The 19,210-nt window shown below is 49.3% G+C and overlaps 1 protein-coding gene across 1 annotated transcript; it reads left to right on the top strand.

The window, feature by feature from the left end:
* The first annotated feature begins 10,374 nt into the window (after positions 1-10,374).
* LOC100275466 (uncharacterized) lies at positions 10,375-12,978 on the top strand. Its single transcript, NM_001149532.1, is given in 2 exon segments — positions 10,375-10,549; positions 11,746-12,978. Coding segments are annotated over 2 exon segments (1,119 nt in total). The 5' UTR covers positions 10,375-10,452; the 3' UTR covers positions 12,768-12,978.
* Positions 12,979-19,210: the final 6,232 nt, after the last annotated feature.

Genomic DNA, 19,210 nt, shown 5'->3' with positions numbered 1-19,210 from the left:
CAACAATGTCCTGCGGCAATATACTCGGCTTCGGCGGTAGAAAGAGCAACCGAATTTTGCTTCTTTGAAGCCCAAGACACCAAGGATCTTCCCAAGAACTGGCAAGTCCCCGATGTGCTCTTTCTATTAATTTTACAACCCGCCCAATCGGCATCTGAATAACCAATTAAATCAAAAGTGGATCCCCTAGGATACCAGAGCCCAAACTTAGGAGTATAAACTAAATATCTCAAGATTCGTTTTATGACCGTAAGGTGAGCTTCCTTAGGGCGGCTTGGAATCTTGCACACATGCATACGGAAAGCATAATATCCGGTCGAGACGCACATAAATATAGCAAAGAGCCTATCATCGACCGGTATACCTTTTGATCGACGGATTTACCTCCCTCGTCGAGGTCGAGATGCCCATTGGTTCCCATGGGTGTCTTGATGGGTTTGGCATCCTTCATTCCAAACTTGCTTAGAATATCTTGAGAGTACTTCGTTTGGCTTAGGAAGGTGCCTTCTTGGAGTTGCTTTACTTGAAATCCTAAGAAATACTTCAACTCCCCCATCATAGACATCTCGAATTTTTGTGTCATGATCCTACTAAATTCTTCACATGTAGACTCGTTAGTAGACCCAAATATAATATCATCAACATAAATTTGGCATACAAACAAGTCATTTTCAAGAGTTTTGGTGAATAGAGTAGGATCGGCCTTTCCGACTTTGAATCCATTAGTGATAAGGAAATCCCTAAGGCATTCATACCATGCTCTTGGGGCTTGCTTGAGCCCATAAAGCGCCTTAGAGAGTTTATAGACATGGTTAGGATACTCACTACCTTCAAAGCCGGGAGGTTGCTCAACATAGACCTCTTCCTTGATTGGTCCATTGAGGAAGGCACTTTTCACGTCCATTTGGTAAAGCTTAAAGCCATGGTAAGTAGCATAGGCCAATAATATGCGAATTGACTCAAGCCTAGCTACGAGTGCATAGGTTTCACCGAAATCCAAACCTTCGACTTGGGAGTATCCTTTGGCTACAAGTCGAGCTTTGTTCCTTGTCACCACACCATGCTCGTCTTGCTTGTTGCGGAAGACCCATTTGGTTCCTACAACATTTTGATTAGGACGTGGAACTAAATGTCGTACCTCATTCCTTGTGAAATTGTTGAGCTCCTCTTGCATCGCCACCACCCAATCCGAATATTGCAGTGCTTCCTCTACCCTGTGTGGCTCAATAGAGGAAACAAAAGAGTAATGCTCACAAAAATGTGCAACACGAGATCTAGTGGTTACCCCCTTATGGATGTCGCCGAGGATGGTGATGACGGGGTGATCTCGTTGGATTGCTTGGTGGACTCTTGGGTGTGGCAGCCTTTGTTCCTCATCCTCCTTATCTTGATCATTTGTATCTCCCCCTTGATCATTGCCGTCATCTTGAGGTGGCTCATCTTCTTGATCTTGTCCTTCGTCAACTTGAGCCTCATCCTCATTTTGAGTTGGTGGAGTTACTTGCGTGGAGGAGGATGGTTGATCTTGTGCATTTGGAGGCTCTTCGGATTCCTTAGGACACACATCCCCAATGGGCATGTTCCTTAGCACGATGCATGGAGCCTCTTCAATACCTATCTCATCAATATCAACTTGCTCTACTTGAGAGCCGTTAGTCTCATCAAACACAACGTCACAAGAAACTTCAACAAGCCCTGAGGACTTGTTAAAGACTCTATATGCCCTTGTGTTTGAGTCATATCCTAATAAAAAGCCTTCTACAGTTTTAGGAGCAAATTTAGATTTTCTACTTCTTTTAACAAGAATAAAGCATTTGCTACCAAAAACTCTAAAATATGAAATATTGGGCTTTTTACCGGTTAGGAGTTCATAGGATGTCTTCTTGAGGATTCGGTGTAGATATAACCGGTTGATGGCGTAGCAGGCGGTGTTGACTGCCTCGGCCCAAAACCGATCTGGTGTCTTGTATTCATCAAGCATGGTTCTTGCCATGTCCAATAGAGTTCGATTCTTCCTCACCACTACACCATTTTGTTGTGGCGTGTAGGGAGAAGAGAACTCATGCTTGATGCCCTCCTCCTCAAGGAAGCCTTCAATTTGAGAGTTCTTGAACTCCGTCCCGTTGTCGCTTCTAATTTTCTTAATCCTTAAGCCGAACTCATTTTGAGCTCGTCTCAAGAATCCCTTTAAGGTCTCTTGGGTGTGAGATTTTTCCTGTAAAAAGAATACCCAAGTGAAGCGAGAATAATCATCCACAATAACTAGACAGTACTTACTCCCGCCGATGCTTATGTAAGCAATCGGGCCGAATAGATCCATGTGTAGGAGCTCCAGTGGCCTATCAGTCGTCATGATGTTCTTGTGTGGATGATGGGCACCAACTTGCTTCCCCGCTTGGCATGCGCTACAAATCCTGGTTTTCTCAAAATGAACATTTGTTAATCCTAAAATGTGCTCTCCCTTTAGAAGCTTATGAAGATCCTTCATTCCAACATGGGCTAGTCGGCGGTGCCATAGCCAACCCATGTTAGTCTTAGCAATTAAGCAAGTGTCGAGTTCAGCTCTATCAAAATCTACCAAGTATAGCTGACCCTCTAACACTCCCTTAAATGCTATTGAATCATCACTTCTTCTAAAGACAGTGACACATACATCAGTGAATAGACAGTTGTAGCTCATTTGACATAATTGAGATACATAAAGCAAATTGTAATCTAAAGAATCTACAAGAAAAACATTGGAAATAGAATGGTCAGGAGATATAGCAATTTTACCCAATCCTTTGACCAAACCTTGATTTCCATCCCCGAATGTGATAGCTCGTTGGGGATCTTGGTTTTTCTCGTAGGAGGAGAACATCTTCTTCTCCCCTGTCATGTGGTTTGTGCACCCGCTGTCGATGATCCAGCTTGAGCCCCCGGATGCATAAACCTGCAAAACAAGTTTAGTTCTTGACTTTAGGTACCCAAACGGTTTTGGGTCCTTTGGCATTAGATACAAGAACTTTGGGTACCCAAACACAAGTCTTGGAGCCCTTGTGTTTGCCCCCAACCAACTTGGCAACTACCTTGCCGGATTTGTTAGTTAAAACATATGATGCATCAAAAGTTTTGAATGAAATGTCATGATCATTTGATGCACTAGGAGTTTTCCTTTTAGGCAACTTAGCATGGGTTGGTTGCCTAGAGCTAGATGTCTCACCCTTATACATGAAAGCATGGTTAGGGCCAGAGTGAGACTTCCTAGAGTGAATCCTCCTAATTTTGCTCTCGGGATAACCGGCAGGGTACAAAATGTAACCCTCGTTATCCTGAGGCATGGGAGCCTTGCCCTTTACAAAATTAGACAATCTTTTAGGAGGGGCATTAAGTTTGACATTATCTCCCCTTTGGAAGCCAATGCCATCCTTGATGCCACGGCGTCTCCCATTATAAAGCATACTACGAGCAAATTTAAATTTTTCATTCTCTAAGTTATGCTCGGCAATTTTAGCATCTAATTTTGCTATATGATCATTTTTTTGTTTAATCAAAGACATGTGATCATGAATAGCATTAATATCAACATCTCTACATCTAGTACAAATAGATACATGCTCAACGATAGATGTAGAGGGTTTGCAAGATTTTAATTCTACAACCTTAGCATGCAATATATCGTTTTCACTTCTAAGGTTAGAAATAGTAACATTGCAAACATCAAAATCTTTAGCCTTAGCAAGCAATTTCTCATTTTCAACTTTAAGGCTAGCAAGGGAAATGTTCAATTCTTCAATCCTAGCAAGTAAATCATCATCATTATTTCTAGGATTGGTAATTGAAACATTACAAATATGAGAATCAACCTTAGCTAATAAATTAGCATTTTCATTTCTAAGGTTGTCAATAGTTTCATGGCAAGAGCTTAGCTCACTAGAAAGTTTTTCACATTTTTCTACTTCTAGAGCGTAAGCATTTTTGACCTTAACATGCTTCTTATTTTCTTTAATAAGGAAGTCCTCTTGGGTGTCCAAGAGATCATCCTTCTCATGAATAGCACTAACCAATTCATTAAGTTTCTCTTTTTGTTGCATGTCGAGGTTGGCAAAAAGAGTGCGTAAGTTATCTTCCTCATCACTAGCATTTTCATCACTAGAAGACTCATATCTAGTGGAGGATTTAGATTTAACCTTCTTCTTTTTGTCGTCCTTTGCCATGAGGCACTTGTGGCCGGCGTTGGGGAAGAGAAGGCCTTTGGTGACGGCGATGTTGGCGGCGTCCTTGTCATCGGAGGAGTCGCTAGAGCTTTCGTCGGAGTCCCACTCCCGACAAACATGGGCATCACCGCCCTTCTTCTTGTAGTACCTCTTCTTCTCCTTTCTTCTCCCCTTCTTGTCGTCGCCCCTGTCACTATCACTAGATAATGGACATTTAGCAATGAAATGACCGGGCTTACCACATTTGTAGCACACTTTCTTGGAGCGGGGCTTGTAGTCTTTCCCTCTCCTTTGCTTGAGGATTTGACGGAAGCTCTCGATGATGAGTGCCATCTCCTCGTTGTCGAGCTTGGAGGCGTCGATGGGTGTTCGACTTGGAGTAGCCTCCTCCTTCTTTTCTTCCATTGCCTTGAATGCGACGGGTTGTGCCTCGGGCGTGGAGGAGGTGCCTTGCTCGATGATTTTCTTTGAGCCTTTAATCATTAGCTCAAAGCTCACAAATTTTCCTATAACCTCCTCGGGAGACATTAGTTTATATCTAAGATCACCTCGAATTAATTGAACTTGTGTAGGGTTAAGAAATACGAGGGATCTAAGAATAACCTTGACCATCTCATGGTCATCCCATTTTTCGCTCCCGAGGTTGCGCACTTGGTTCACCAAGGTCTTCAAGCGGTTGTACATAGCTTGTGGATCCTCCCCTTGGTGAAGCATGAATCGACCGAGCTCCCCCTCGATCGTCTCCCTCTTGGTGATCTTTGTTACCTCGTCTCCCTCGTGCGCGGTCTTGAGTACGTCCCAAATTTCCTTCGCACTTTTTAACCCTTGCACCTTATTATACTCCTCCCGACTTAGAGAGGCGAGGAGTATAGTGGTGGCTTGGGAGTTAAAGTGGTGAATTTGGGCCACCTCGTCCGAGTCGTAGTCTTCATCCCCTACGGATGATACTTGTACACCAAACTCAACAACATTCCATATGCTTGTGTGGAGTGAGGTTAGATGATGCCTCATTTTGTCACTCCACATATTATAATCTTCACCGTCAAAAACCGGTGGTTTGCCTAATGGAACGGAGAGTAGAGGAGTACGCTTTGAAATGTGGGGATAGCGTAGGGGGATCTTACTATACTTTTTGCGCTCTTGGCGCTTAGAAGTTATGGAGGGCGCGTCGGAGCCGGAGGTGGAAGGTGATGAAGTGTCGGTCTCGTAGTAGACCACCTTCCTCATTTTCTTTTTCTTGTCGCCACTCCGATGCGACTTGTGGGAGGAGGCTTTCTTCTCCTTCCCTTTCTTTTTGTTGCGGGACTCTTCCGATGAAGCTTTCCCGTGGCTTGTAGCGGGCTTGTCGCCGGTCTCCATCTCCTTCTTGGCGTGTTCTCCCGACATCACTTCGAGCGGTTAGGCTCTAATGAAGCACCGGGCTCTGATACCAATTGAAAGTCGCCTAGAGGGGGGGTGAATAGGGCGAAACTGAAATTCTCAAAAATAATCACAACTACAAGCCGGGTTAGCGTTAGAAATATAATCGAGTCCGCGAGAGAGGGTGCAAAACAAATCGCAAGCGAATAAGGAGTGAGACACGTGGATTTGTTTTACCGAGGTTCGGTTCTTGCAAACCTACTCCCCGTTGAGGTGGTCACAAAGACCGGGTCTCTTTCAACCCTTTCCCTCTCTCAAACGATCCCTCGGACCGAGTGAGCTTTTCTTCTCAATCACTTGGAACACAAAGTTCCCACAAGGACCACCACAAGATTGGTGTCTCTTGCCTCAATTACAAGTGAGTTTGATCGCAATGAAGAATCAAAGAAAGAAGAAAGCAATCCAAGCGCAAGAGCTCGAAAGAACACAAACAAATCTCTCTCACTAATCACTAAGGCGTTGTGTGTGGAATTTGGAGAGGATTTGATCACTTGGGTGTGTCTAGAATTGAATGCTAGAGCTCTTGTAAGTGGTTGAAGTAGGAAAACTTGGATACAATGAATGGTGGGTGGTTGGGGTATTTATAGCCCCAACCAACAAACTAGTCGTTTGGTGGGGCTGACTGTCGTATGGTGCACCGAACAGTCCGGTGCACACCGGACATGTCCGGTGCGCCAGCCACGTCACCAAAGCCGTTGGGTTCCGACCGTCGGAGCTCTGTCTTCTGGGCCCGCCTGGATGTCCGGTGGCGCACCGGACATGTACTGTAGAGTGTCCGGTGCGCCAGTATGGGCGTGCCTGACTTCTGCGCGCGCTGGCGTGCATTTAATGTGCTGCAGGTAGCCGTTGGCGCCGAAATATCCGTTGCTTCGATGTCACACCAGACAGTCCGATGTACACCGGACATGTCCGGTGAATTATAGCGGACTAGCCGTTGCGAATTCCCGAAGCTGGCGAGTTCCTGAGGAGCCGTTCCTTAGAGCACCGGACACTGTCCGGTGTACGCCGGACAGTCCGGTGAATTATAGTGGAGCGCCTCTGGATTTTCCCGAAGGTGAGGAGTTCAGCGTGAAGTCCCCTGGCACACCGGACACTGTCCGGTGGCACATCGGACACTGTCCGGTGGCACACCGGACAGTCCGGTGCGCCAGACCAGAGGTGCCTTCGGTTATCCCTTGCTATCTTTGTTGAACCCAATTCTTGGTCTTTTTATTGGCTAAGTGTGAACCTTTGGCACCTGTATAACTTATACACTAGAGCAAACTAGTTAGTCCAATTATTTGTGTTGGGCAATTCAACCACCAAAATCAATTAGGAACAAGGTGTAAGCCTAATTCTCTTTCATAAGGTATATACATTATTCTATTCCTTTATTTATTTTCTATTTAAGCAAATGCTTATAAATAACCAATTCACACATAAATAGTTATTTTTAGAAAAATAATTTCTTAGGTATTGTCTCTTTTAGGGTATGATTTAAATTAAAACCTTTGAAGGGTACTTATAAATGTATCAGTCAACAAAGGGGTAACTTAATTCACTTAGTGATCTTTTCATTTGATCTTTTATGAGAAAAGATATTCATTCTAGAAGTAATTTCGAAGGTAAGAATATATATATTAATCAGAACCTTTGAAGAATTTCTCCAAAATCCTAAGTTAGAATTTTAGGATGTTACATAGTCAGGCTTGGGGGGGCGACGATGTCGTCGAGGATGTGGTCAACGAGAGCATAGCGCCGCAGGGTGAGTAGCACCTGCCCCCGCCAGTGAGGTTAGTGGGAAGACGTCGGGTCTAGAACGATGGAGACGAGGGACCGGATGTTATGGAGAACAACGGCTGGGAATGGAGAGCGGCGAAGTGGTCTGTGTCGAGTCCAGAGGCGTGGGGAGCCTCTGCGTGGGCGGAGGTGCGTTAAGGGCCACCAGGGAATGCCCGTGGATGAGGCGCTGCGTGGTGGCCATCTGGGCAGTCAGGGCGGCACCCATGGTCCGCTCGTGCTCCAGGGCCAGGGACGCGATGTGTTGGCATTCCTAGGAGGCGGCAACAACTTCCTGGATGGTGGCAGCGAAGAGCGTGGAAGACGCAGGTGCATAAGTCGGCGGTGATGTGACAGCATCGGTCCACACAGGGTTATGTGTGGAGAAACCCAGTGGGGAACGAGAAGAGCACCGGTGAGCAGCCAGGAGGATGGTGGGCAGGGTCCGAGGCCAGTAATGAATCGGACCTCGTCGACGGGGGAGGGTGAAGGCCTCGATGCTCCAAGGGGACGGTGCAACGACGAGGGGGCCCGGGAGTTCCGCGACGTCGCTGGTGGGGAACAGTGCCCCGCACGGGCGGTGGTCGCGTCCTTGCCTCTTTGGGGCATGGAGCGGGGGGGGGGAGACGAGGGCCACACCCACGGCGGCCGTGGAGGCGGAGGTCGGTTGGGGGGCCACGCCCACGGCCACAACGGTGGGATGGGAGGCGGAGCTGGTGCGTGGGTCTGCCATCCGGGCATGGGCAGGAGAGAAGAGACGGAGACGGCTAGGCCTGGGATGCCAGCGGCAGCGACCGGAGGGAGAGAGGAAGGGGAGGGGCGACGACGGCCGGTGGCTGGAGGGCGAGACGAGGGGAGCAGCGGCGGCGGCCGGCGGCAATGGCCGGAGAGGGGGAGGAAAGGGGAGCAGCTGCGGCGGCCAGGTGCTGGCAGCGGCGGCTGGGAGGGTGGGAGGAAAGAAATTAGACCTAGCTCTATACCATGTGAGAACCCTGACCCTTGAGGGCTGATTTGGTGACAAGGGGATCCCGAGAGGATTGGAGGGGATTAAGAGGGAAATAAACTAATTTCCCCCTCAATCCCCTTCGATCCTCCCAGGATCCCGGGTCACCAAATCAGCCCTGAGTGGGGTTAGGCGTAGTATTAATAGACTCGATAGTTGGGCTAGGCCCATTACAGTAGGGCGCGAGAGGGTAAATGCACCAAAACCCTAACGAGTACTCTAACACTCTCTATTGAATTCCGCTTCCAGGAGGTCATCATCCTCCATCCACTCTTCTTAGCACTGCTTCCAGCTACTCCCCCTTGGTCCCCTTCTCCAAGCCATCTCTCCTCCTTAACCACCTGGGTAAATGAGCGCTCCAATGGCGGCAGAGGCTCTATTCTTCTGATACGACGAGCACAGGACCCTAGCTAGTGCACCTCTTCCAGTCTTGCCAGGTAGCTTATACTAGAGAGAAGGCTGGGTCTAGGAATCTATAAGCACTTCGGGTCACTGGGCCTCCAAGAGTGGTTAAACACCTAAGCTAGGGAAAGGCCCATACGAGCAGAAGGCTTCTTCCCCTCCCCATCCTCCAGAAGTGCATCCTCTGCAACTTTGTCTTCCACCTTGGAATTTATCCACGCGTCCCCAATATCCATCATGCCTCCATGGATATCCCACGTGACATTTTTTGTTTGGTTGAGTTGGTACTGCCCACCTGCCATGTCTTCCTGGTCAGTAAGGACATCCATGGGGATCGCGTATTGATGCACCTCCATGGGCATCCAAGGACGATGATGGTTGTTAGAAGCGTCGAGATTATCCCACTCCTTAGATGTGGAGTCAAGCGATATTATTTGAGAAATTGCCCTCTGATGCCGACTATCCCACTGGGATGAATTCAAATCTTCACACCATTCTCTCTTGAATGGCTTGTTTGCAAACGAGTGATCCTTACAAACTTCCAAGTTATCCACCCTTATCGGCCTTGTGATTGATAGATAAAACCATCATCCCTCCCAAAAGCTTCCTGCCCGAACTCCTCTCCACCCATCTTCAATCCTTTATGATGATCGCCGAAATCATGGTAACATGGGTGCAATGTAACGCGGAGCTCACCTGTTGGATGGGCGAAGACAATGATGCACCTACAAACTGATTCCCGCTCTTCCTTCCTGTGAACGGAGATGGCAACTCAAAGCATTGTCTCGCTCGAATCACCGGGTCGATGAAACCTCGGCAGAGTGTCCCGAAGTACACGACTCTAACTATGATAGAGTCCTCGTACGTTTGTGAAAATCCTTGAAACATCTACATTGGTTTTTTGTAACCAACATAACGTAAATATGATTATTTAAGTTAGCCTTTAGCAGACCAACGTAAATAATCACTTCATTTATATGGGTTTTTAGCTGAAGTAAATGATTTAATCTAAATACATAAATGAATTCAGTAGAGCTAATAGTTAGCTGACTAAAAATAATAGTGATATTAGATAGCTAATAAATAACTAGCTAACTATATATTAGCTAATTTGCTAAGAATAGCTAATAGTTGAATTATTATCTAGGCTATTTAAACGTCTTGTTTATAAAATGTATACTAGTAGAGTTTCTATTAAACGTACACGTGGAAACAGAAAATTGAAGCAACTAAGCAGAACATTAGAATATGGTGAATGAGCTAATATTATTCGATCGATCCAACCACCCACAAATGACGAACTATTGAAAAACTAAGGCAGCAAATAGTGATAATTATTAGTAATAAGCCTCCGTAAACAACATAAAAAATCAAACACGCCAGGCGCGCTCCTCACAGGAAATCGAAATAGCACCAACCAAAATTGCTGGTGGTATTATCTGATGCATGAATTAGACCACGAGGTTGCATTGGATCGGGCGAATTTCTGGCCACACACATCGACCAATGGGCAAGGCGCTAGTTAGCCTAGCCTAGCCAGATAGCGCCCCACTCCCCTAGTATAAATTGAGCACGAGTGGGGTGTTGAGGTGAAGCAGAGCATAGAGCTAGCAATACATCGCTAGCTCACTTGATATACATATTGCATCTATCGGCATAAAAACTGAATTTACCATGGCCCACTTGATCTCTTCTGCAATCGCAGGCGCGGGCAACTTGGTCGCTGATGGAATCAGTGGTGTCACTGGCGTAGCGTCGCAGGTTGTAGAAGGTGAGTCGTTTCGTTCCTATAATTAATAGCCATCTCTCATCGACGTACGCCTTCTTTTGCTAATATACAAAACGATCAGTAAAATAATTACACAGACGAGTATAAATGGACGCATGACACTACATTTGGATAAAATAATAATGCATAAAATTTCGGTTCTGAACGTGTTCATAACATCTTAATGCTACTAAAATTAATTGCTTCTTTCATTTGTTGGACGGATGTGGAATGATTCTAGTTTTTTTGATAGTGAAAGTCCAGTTCCTCTCTAACCACTACCTTCTTTACACGCTATAGTCTATCTTTTCTACTTTGAAAGTACGTTGGGCCATATGTCCTCTCTTGCTTCCCCGCTCTATCTATTTTGTTTTATATTTTAGAGACATACTCTCCCCTTCCCAAAATGTAATTCGTTTTAGACTTTAAATGCATTCATTAATTAACTACGAATATAGTTTGTATGTATGTCTAGATTTATTATCATTCGTTCGAATATGGATGAAAAAAAGAGTCAGAAAGAACTATATTTTCTGACAGAGGGAGTAGTTATGAAGACATCAGATTAAAATACGCCACAGATAATTAATATGGGTTTTGACTTTTGATCTATTGATGGTATATAAATGTGGAGAAAAGAGATACAGATAAAGACATCTTTTGGGATGCGTAGATATGCTTGCAGACAAACTTAGGACACTAGTGTAAGTACTGCTGTCCCGTATGGGTATAGACAAGGATAATTAGCGTGCCCGAAAATGATACCCGGCAACAAGCAGTTGCTGTGTGTATTCTGCATTGTTCGCATGCATGTTAAGCTCCGATATATAGCCAGGAATCATGGAGAGAGCTGATTCACAGAAAGATGGTAAAAATTAATGTAAATGTAGAAGGATGCAAACTGCATTAACAGTACTTGAATATCATTTTTGCAATAAGGCTGATTAACAAATTAAGGGTCTCTCAAATATAATTGCACATCAGTCAGATAATAAGAAGACACTACTAGGTATTCACACCTGACATTCCTTTTTGTACTTCTGGTTGTAGACACATATATAGAATACATTTAATTATTGTGTGAATATGGTAAAACAAATTTTAATTTATGACGGATGGAGTATTATTTATAATCAATGCCATCATCATTAATTTATTTGATATACCAATCTATATATGGCATGCTATATACATTCCAGGCGTAGAGGACACTTTAGGCAGTATCGTAGAAGCAATCGACCAAGGAGTCAAGGATGAGGACCAACTGGATTTGCCCAAGTACGTGTGTTTCAAGGGAGATAACGGTCTGTACCTGAGTGCTCGAACGGTTGAAGGCCATCCCTACCTGCAGTTTGCATCGGAAGACATTGGTGACCCAAGTGTGAGGTTCATCACCTACAACCACAAGGTGAACGGCAAACGGGTGGTGCGCTTCAAGTCGAACCATCTCGGCAAGTTCTGGAGGCGGAGCCCCAACTGGATCTGGGCCGACACCGACGACACCAGCACCAAGAACTCCGACACCCTGTTCGAGGTCATCAAGATCGACGAGGACGGTGTGTACGCGCTCCGGAACCTCGGCAACAACCACTTCTGCCACAGGCTGACCTACGACGGCAAGGAGAGCTGCCTGAATGCCACAATTCCGACCATCAGGAAGGAGGCGCACATCAAGATCGAAGAAGCCGTCCTCTCCCGGAAGATCTCCAACATCGAGTACCACCTCAAGGGCGCCAAGATCTTCGACAAGAAGGCCAAGACCCTCATCACTCGAGAGGCGGTGAACGGCACCAGCACGGACAGCAAGACCACCATCACCCTCAAGTATAGCGTCATCAAGGGAAAGCTATGGGATTCGAGCAAGTCCATGAAACTGGGGGTCACCACCACAATTGAAGCTGGGGTTCCTGTGGTCTTACCCGCAACCATTGAGGTCCAGAGCGAGTTCAACTCCACCTACAGCTGGGGCGAGTCCATCATCGAGAAAGAAGAGTACTCCAACGCCTACGAGGTCGTTGTGCCTGCATACTCCGTCGTCACGGTCAGCGTACTCGCCACACAGGGCATCTGCCAAGTCCCCTTCTCTTATACTCAGGAGGACGTTTTGACTACTGGAGAGAGGAAGGTTTTCAAGTTTGATGACGGCATCTTCCGTGGTGTCAATAGCTTTGGTTTCAAGTCCGAGGTCACGGAAAGGAAGCTCTCCAAGGACGACGACTGAGCGATATATCATCCATAGTCTCTCGATAAACTTCGATCTGTGTGATTTATAAATAAGCCATATTAATGTAATAATGCTTTAATAAGCAGTTCAGTATATGTGTGTCGTCAAAATCACGTTTTTATACTACTACTATGTGTGCATGCACACTTTATGTGTAATGCTTTACTTGTAATTTATTGAGAATAAACAGAGAGAGTCCTTCACCACTTGTTATCAATTACAATAATGTACTCTTCATGCGTCAATTTTGTACTACTTGGACTTATCCCTTGATCAAATTTTGTATGATTTTTTTTACCAAAAACGAGTCTGGCGGGATCTCTCTCACTACAGGCTAGTTTCAAAGCAACGGGGGAGGGAGTGAAAATTTCTCATAAATAGTTTTCGACTATTTTGTAAACTCAAATTTCACTCGGAATCACTTCCGGAATTCGGTTCTTTGACGAGTGCCAAATATTTTTTTGAAAGAAGAGTGCCAAATATTTTGCCGAGTGTTTTGCCGAGTGTTTTTTTGGCACTCGGCAAAAAAAGTATTTGCCGAGTGTCACATAAAAAACCCTCGGTAAAAGAAAACACTCGACAAAGAAGCTCTTTGCCGAGTGTTTTATTTTGGACACTCGGCAAAGAGTTTCTTTGCCGAGTGTCATATTTTTGATACTCAGCAAAAAGCTCTTTGACGAGTGTTTTTTTTCACACTCGGCAAAGAGCTTCTTTGCCGAGTGTTTTTTTTCACACTCGGCAAAGAGCTTTTTTGTAGTTGACAAAGTTTTGTTTTGAAATCATCTTGTCATGCAAAACTATGTTTGAATTTTGAAATTTGAATTTTTCAAACTACCTTGGAAGGAAAAACCACCAAAATAAAAGTTGTAGGTCTTGAAATGTAATGAAACTTTGTAATTGACAACTTTTTTATTTGAAATAATCTTATCATTGAAAAATTTGTGTGAAGTTTTCAAATTTGAAATTCAAATTTTGTAAATGGCCTCGGATGTAAAAACTATCAAAATAGAACTTGAAGATCTAGAAAAATTATGCAACTTTACAGTTGGTCACATTTTCAAATGAATTCATTTAGTGCCTTAAATAATCAAATTACTCTCGGTTTGTTATAGTACATGATGAAGGAAAACGTAATATAGACATAATTGATGTTGTAGTTGTCGGGTACCGTAATTAGGGGTACCCCCAACACTGCTAAACACGGCTGGTAACCACCCTCAGCACAAACCGCAAAGACTGATGGGCACGGTTCAGGTCAGGGTTTCGTCTACCCAAGGGACGAGATCTCGCCTCGCCCGAGCCCAGCCTCGGGCGGGAACCGTAGTCCCAAACGAAGTTACGTCTCGCCCGAGGGCCTCCTCAGGCAGTGGGCGCACCCTCGGCACGCCCGAGGCCCAGCTCGGGCAGGCTTCATCGAGAAGCAACCTTGGCCAAATCGCCTCTCCAACCGACTGTATCGCAGACGCATTCAATGCGAGGATCGCCTGACACCTTATCCTGACACGCGCGCCTCAGTCGGCAAGGTCGAAGTGACCGCAGTCACTTCGCCCTTTCACTGACCGATCTGACAGGAAAACAGCGCCGCTCACCCCGCTCCGACTGCTGTGCCAGCCACCCGGGCAAGGCTGACAACAGCAAGTTCAGCCTCGGGCGCAACAGGAAGCTCCGCCTCGCCCGACCTTAGGCCTCGACCTCGGGAGGAAGTCTTCGCCTCGCCCGACCCCAAGACTCGGCCTCAGCCTTGGCCTCGGGAGGAATCGCGTCCTCGCCCGACCCCGGCCTTGGCCTCAGGAGAAGTCTCCGCCTCGCCCGACCTTGGGCTCGGACCGACCGCGCCACAAGGGATACATCATTACCCTCCCCTAGCTAGCTCAGGCTACGAGGGAACAAGACCGGCAGCCCATGTAGCTCGTCTCGGTAACAGGTAATGATGGCTCCCCGCGTGCGTCCATGACGACGGTGGCTCTCAGCCCCCTACGGAAGCAAGGTGACATCAGCAGGATCCCAGCAGCACCGACAGCTGTGCTTCTACAGGGCTCAGGCACTTCTCCGATGGCCACGTTATCGCCTACGCAGGGCTCAAGCACTTCTCCAACAACCACGTTGGCATGTACACAGGGCTCAGGCACTTCCCTGACAGACACGTTAGCACCTAGCTACACCCTCATTGTACATCTGGACCCTCTCCTTGCATCTATAAAAGGGAGGTCCAGGGCCTTCATGCGGGAGGGTCGCGCGGGGGAACGAGCTAACGAACAGGCTCATTCTCTCTCTCTCGCGAACGCTTGTAACCCCTACTACGAGCACACCCCCCTGGTGCGAGATAACACGAGCCGCGTTTCCCCCTTGTGTTCCATCTTGCGCCAACCCATCTGGGCTGGGGCACGCAACGACAAATTTACTCGTCGGTCCAGGGACCCCCCGTGGTCGAAACGCCGACAGTTGGCGCGCCAGGTAGAGGCCTGCAGCGTGTTAACGAACAACTTCCCGTTGAGTTCCAGATGGGTAGTCTACAACAACCTCTTTAGCCCGGGACGGTGCTCCGCTTCGGGAGTCTCGAGTTCATGTCCCTTGACGGCAGCTACGACATGGTACTCCTCCCCCGCAGCGCGACAGCAACCACGACGGTCGTCAGCTCGCCCGGCGGCGGCGAACTCGACGACGTCTCCCCCCATGGCGGAAGAGCAGCATCCGGGTTTGTCCCGCCACCCTCCTCGCCGCAGGAGGAGGAGGCGGGGCAGCCGTGGCCAGGCAGGAGGCGGCACCTCGTCGGCTATCGAACGAGTCGACGACGGCGGCACCCCAGCGGGGGACACGTCGGGCGTTGTCCTCGCACTTGAGACAAAGACTGATGTCGTTTCCCCGCAACGTGCCAACCCCAAGCGGACAGATGACGCCAGCACACTCGCGAAGGGCTTGCTGGGCGTTAGCCTCGTACCTGAGATAACGGTGCAGTTCGTCCCCGACACGACTTCGTCACCGTCCATCGATCAAGAGGTACCATCCGTTTTCCACCCTGTGCCTTTTAGATTCAGCTTCGATCCACCAAGCAACCCTGCTTCGGTGAGCGCTTTCATAAAGGCATATCCTAACCTTCCGGGGTACCATATGTGGTCGTCTTGGGACCGACTGACGACCGTCTCAACCTACGGGCCCCCGGGTTCCGAGGAAGAAGACGAGCCCGACTCTGGTTGGGATTTCTCCGGGCTCCGTGATCCCAGTGCCGTGCGAGACTTCATGACCGCATGTGACTACTGCCTCTCCGGTTGCTCTAATGATGGCCACAACCTTGACGACGAGGGTTGTGGCCCAAGTCGCGAATGTTTCCACGTCGATCTGGGGGGTCGCGACGAAGGCAACCACCTCGGTATGCCGGAGGATGACGATCCCCCTGCGCCTGCTTCTCGCGTTGACATCCCGCGCGAGCTAGTTGTGGTCCCAGTCCCTGCGGGGGGTCAGGACATACAGCTCGAGCAAATATGCGAGATGCAGGCCAAGATCGACGAGGAAGCAGGGCAACTTGTGCAGCTCCGGCAAAACATCGAGCAGGAGTGGGCAGGCCGAGCACTCGCCGGAGAAGCGTGTCATCAGGCCCGGGATGTCCAGCGCCATATCATTGACGATGCCAGGGCAAGGCTGCCCCCGGCCTCCAGTGGGGTCGGCCAGAATCTGGCTGCAGCGGCAATACTACTTCGAGCAATGCCGGAGCCATCCACCACCGAGGGGCGGCGTATCCAGGGAGAACTCAAGAATCTCCTGGAGGATGCCGCGGTCCGACGGGCCGAAAGCTCTGCCTCCCGAAGGCAAGGGTGCCCCCCGGAGCATCGCGCAACGACTTCCCGACTCATGCGGGAGGCCTCGGTCCACACCGGGCGCACGCGGGACGCGACGCCTGCAGCCCCGGATTGCCTCGCCAACGAGCACCACCGCCGCGACCGTCGAGCCTGCCTTGACGAGAAGGTGCGCCGAGGCTACCACCCCAGGCGTGGGGGACGCCATGACAGTGAGGAGGATCGGAGCCCCTCGCCCGAACCACCAGGTCCGCAAGCCTTCAGCCGGGCCATACGACGGGCGCCGTTCCCAGCTCGGTTCCGGGCCCAGACTACCATCACCAAGTACTCAGGGGAAACAAGGCCGAAGTTGTGGCTTGCGGACTACCGGCTGGCCTGCCAGCTAGGAGGAACGGACGACGACAACCTCATCATCCACAACCTCCCCATGTTCCTCTCCGACACCGCCCGGGCCTGGCTGGAGCATCTGCCTCCTGCGCAGATCTCCAACTGGGACGACCTGGTCAAGGCCTTCACTGGAAACTTCTAGGGCACGTACGTGCGCCCTGGGAACTCCTGGGACCTCCGAAGCTGCCGCCAGCAGCCAGGGGAATCCCTGCGAGAGTACATCCGACGGTTTTCGAAGCAGCGCACCGAGCTGCCCAATATCACCAACTCGGATGTCATCGGGGCGTTCCTCGCCGGCACCACTTGCCACGACCTGGTGAGCAAACTAGGCCGCAAGACTCCCACCAAGGCGAGCGAGCTGATGGACATCACCGCCAAGTTCGCCTCTGGTCAGGAGGCAGTCGAAGCCATCTTCCAAAAGGACAAGCAGCCTCAGGGACGGCAGCAGGATGACGTTCCTGAGACGTCCGCCCAGCAGGGCACGAAGAAGAAGGCCAAGAAGAAGGCGCAAGCAAAGCGCGACGCCACTGATGTGGATCTCGTCGCTGCTGTCGAGCACAATAACCCATGGAAGCCTCCCAGAGGGGCCAACCTATTCGACAAGATGCTCAAGGAGTCGTGCCCCTATCACTAGGGTCCCGTCAAGCACACCCTTGAGGAATGCGTCATGCTTCGGCACTACTTCCATCAGGCCGGGCCCCCGGCAGAAGATGGCAAAGGCCAAGACAACAAGAAGAAAGAGGGCGACAAGGAAGAGGAGTTCCCCGAGGTCCACGACTGCTTCATGATCTACGGTGGGCAAGTGGCGAACGCCTCGGCTCGGCACAGCAAGCAGGAACGCCGGGAGGTCTGCTCGGTAAAGGTGGCGGCGCCAGTCTACCTAGACTGGTCCGACAAGCCCGTCACCTTCGACTAAGGCGACCACCCCGACTGCGTGCCGAGCCCAGGAAGGTACCCGCTCGTTGTCGATCCTGTCATCGGCAACGCCAGAATCACCAAGGTCCTCATGGATGTAGGCAGCAGCCTCAACATCATCTACGCCGAGACCCTCGGGCTCTAGGGGATCGATCTATCCACAATCCGGGCCGGTGCGGCGCCCTTTCACGAGGTCGTCCCTGGAAAGCGCGTCCTGCCCCTTGGGCAACTCGATTTGCCCGTCTGTTTCGGGACTCCCTCCAACTTCCGCAGGGAAACCCTCACGTTCGAGGTGGTCGGGTTCCGAGGGACCAACCACGCGGTGCTGGGAAGACCGTGCTACGCCAAGTTCATGGTCGTCCCCAACTACACGTACCTCAAGCTCAAGATGCCAGGCCCCAACGGGGTCATCACCGTCGGATCCACGTACCGACATGCGTACGAATGCGACATGGAGTGCGTGGAGTACGCTGAGGCCCTCGCCGAGTCCGAGGCCCTCATCACCGATCTAGAGTGCCTCTCCAAGGAGGTGCCTAATGCGAAGCGCCATGCCGGCAACTTCGAGCCGGCTGAGGCGGTTAAGTCTGTTGCCCTTGACCCCAGCAACGACGCCTGCAAGCAAGTCCGGATCGGCTCCGAGCTCGACCCCAAATAGGAAGCAGTGCTCGTTGACTTTCTCCACGCGAACGCCGAAGTTTTTGCGTGGAGTCCCTCGGACATGCCCGGCATACCGAGGGATGTCGCCGAGCACTCACTGGATATCCGAGCCGGTGCCCGACCCGTGAAGGAGCCTCTGCGTCGTTTCGACGAAGAAAAGCGCAGAGCCATTGGCGAGGAGGTCCACAAGCTGATGGCTACAGGGTTCATCAAAGAGGTATTCCATCCCGAATGGTTAGCTAACCCTATGCTTGTGAAAAAGAAAGGTGGGAAGTGGAGGATGTGCGTAGACTACACTGGTCTAAACAAGGCATGTCCGAAGGTTCCCTACCCTCTGCCTCGCATCGATCAAATTGTGGACTCCACTGCTGGGTGCGAAACCCTGTCATCTCTCGACGCCTATTCAGGTTATCACCAAATCAAGATGAAAGTGTACGACCAGCTCGCGACTTCTTTCATCACACCTTTTGGCATGTACTGTTATACTACTATGCCATTTGGCTTGAGGAATGCAGGTGCAACATACCAAAGGTGCATGAACCACGTTTTCGGAGAGCACATCGGCCGAACGGTCGAGGCTTACGTCGATGACATCATTGTCAAGACGAGGAAAGCCTCCGACCTCCTCTCTGACCTTGAAACGACATTCAAGTGTCTGAGAGCGAAGGGCGTGAAGCTCAATCCTGAGAA

This window comes from Zea mays, chromosome 2, assembly GCF_902167145.1.
Source record: "Zea mays cultivar B73 chromosome 2, Zm-B73-REFERENCE-NAM-5.0, whole genome shotgun sequence".
NCBI classification, from domain to species: Eukaryota; Viridiplantae; Streptophyta; class Magnoliopsida; order Poales; family Poaceae; genus Zea; species Zea mays.
The sequence above is the reverse complement of the archived record's forward strand: the minus strand, read 5'-3'. Positions and strand labels throughout refer to the sequence as shown.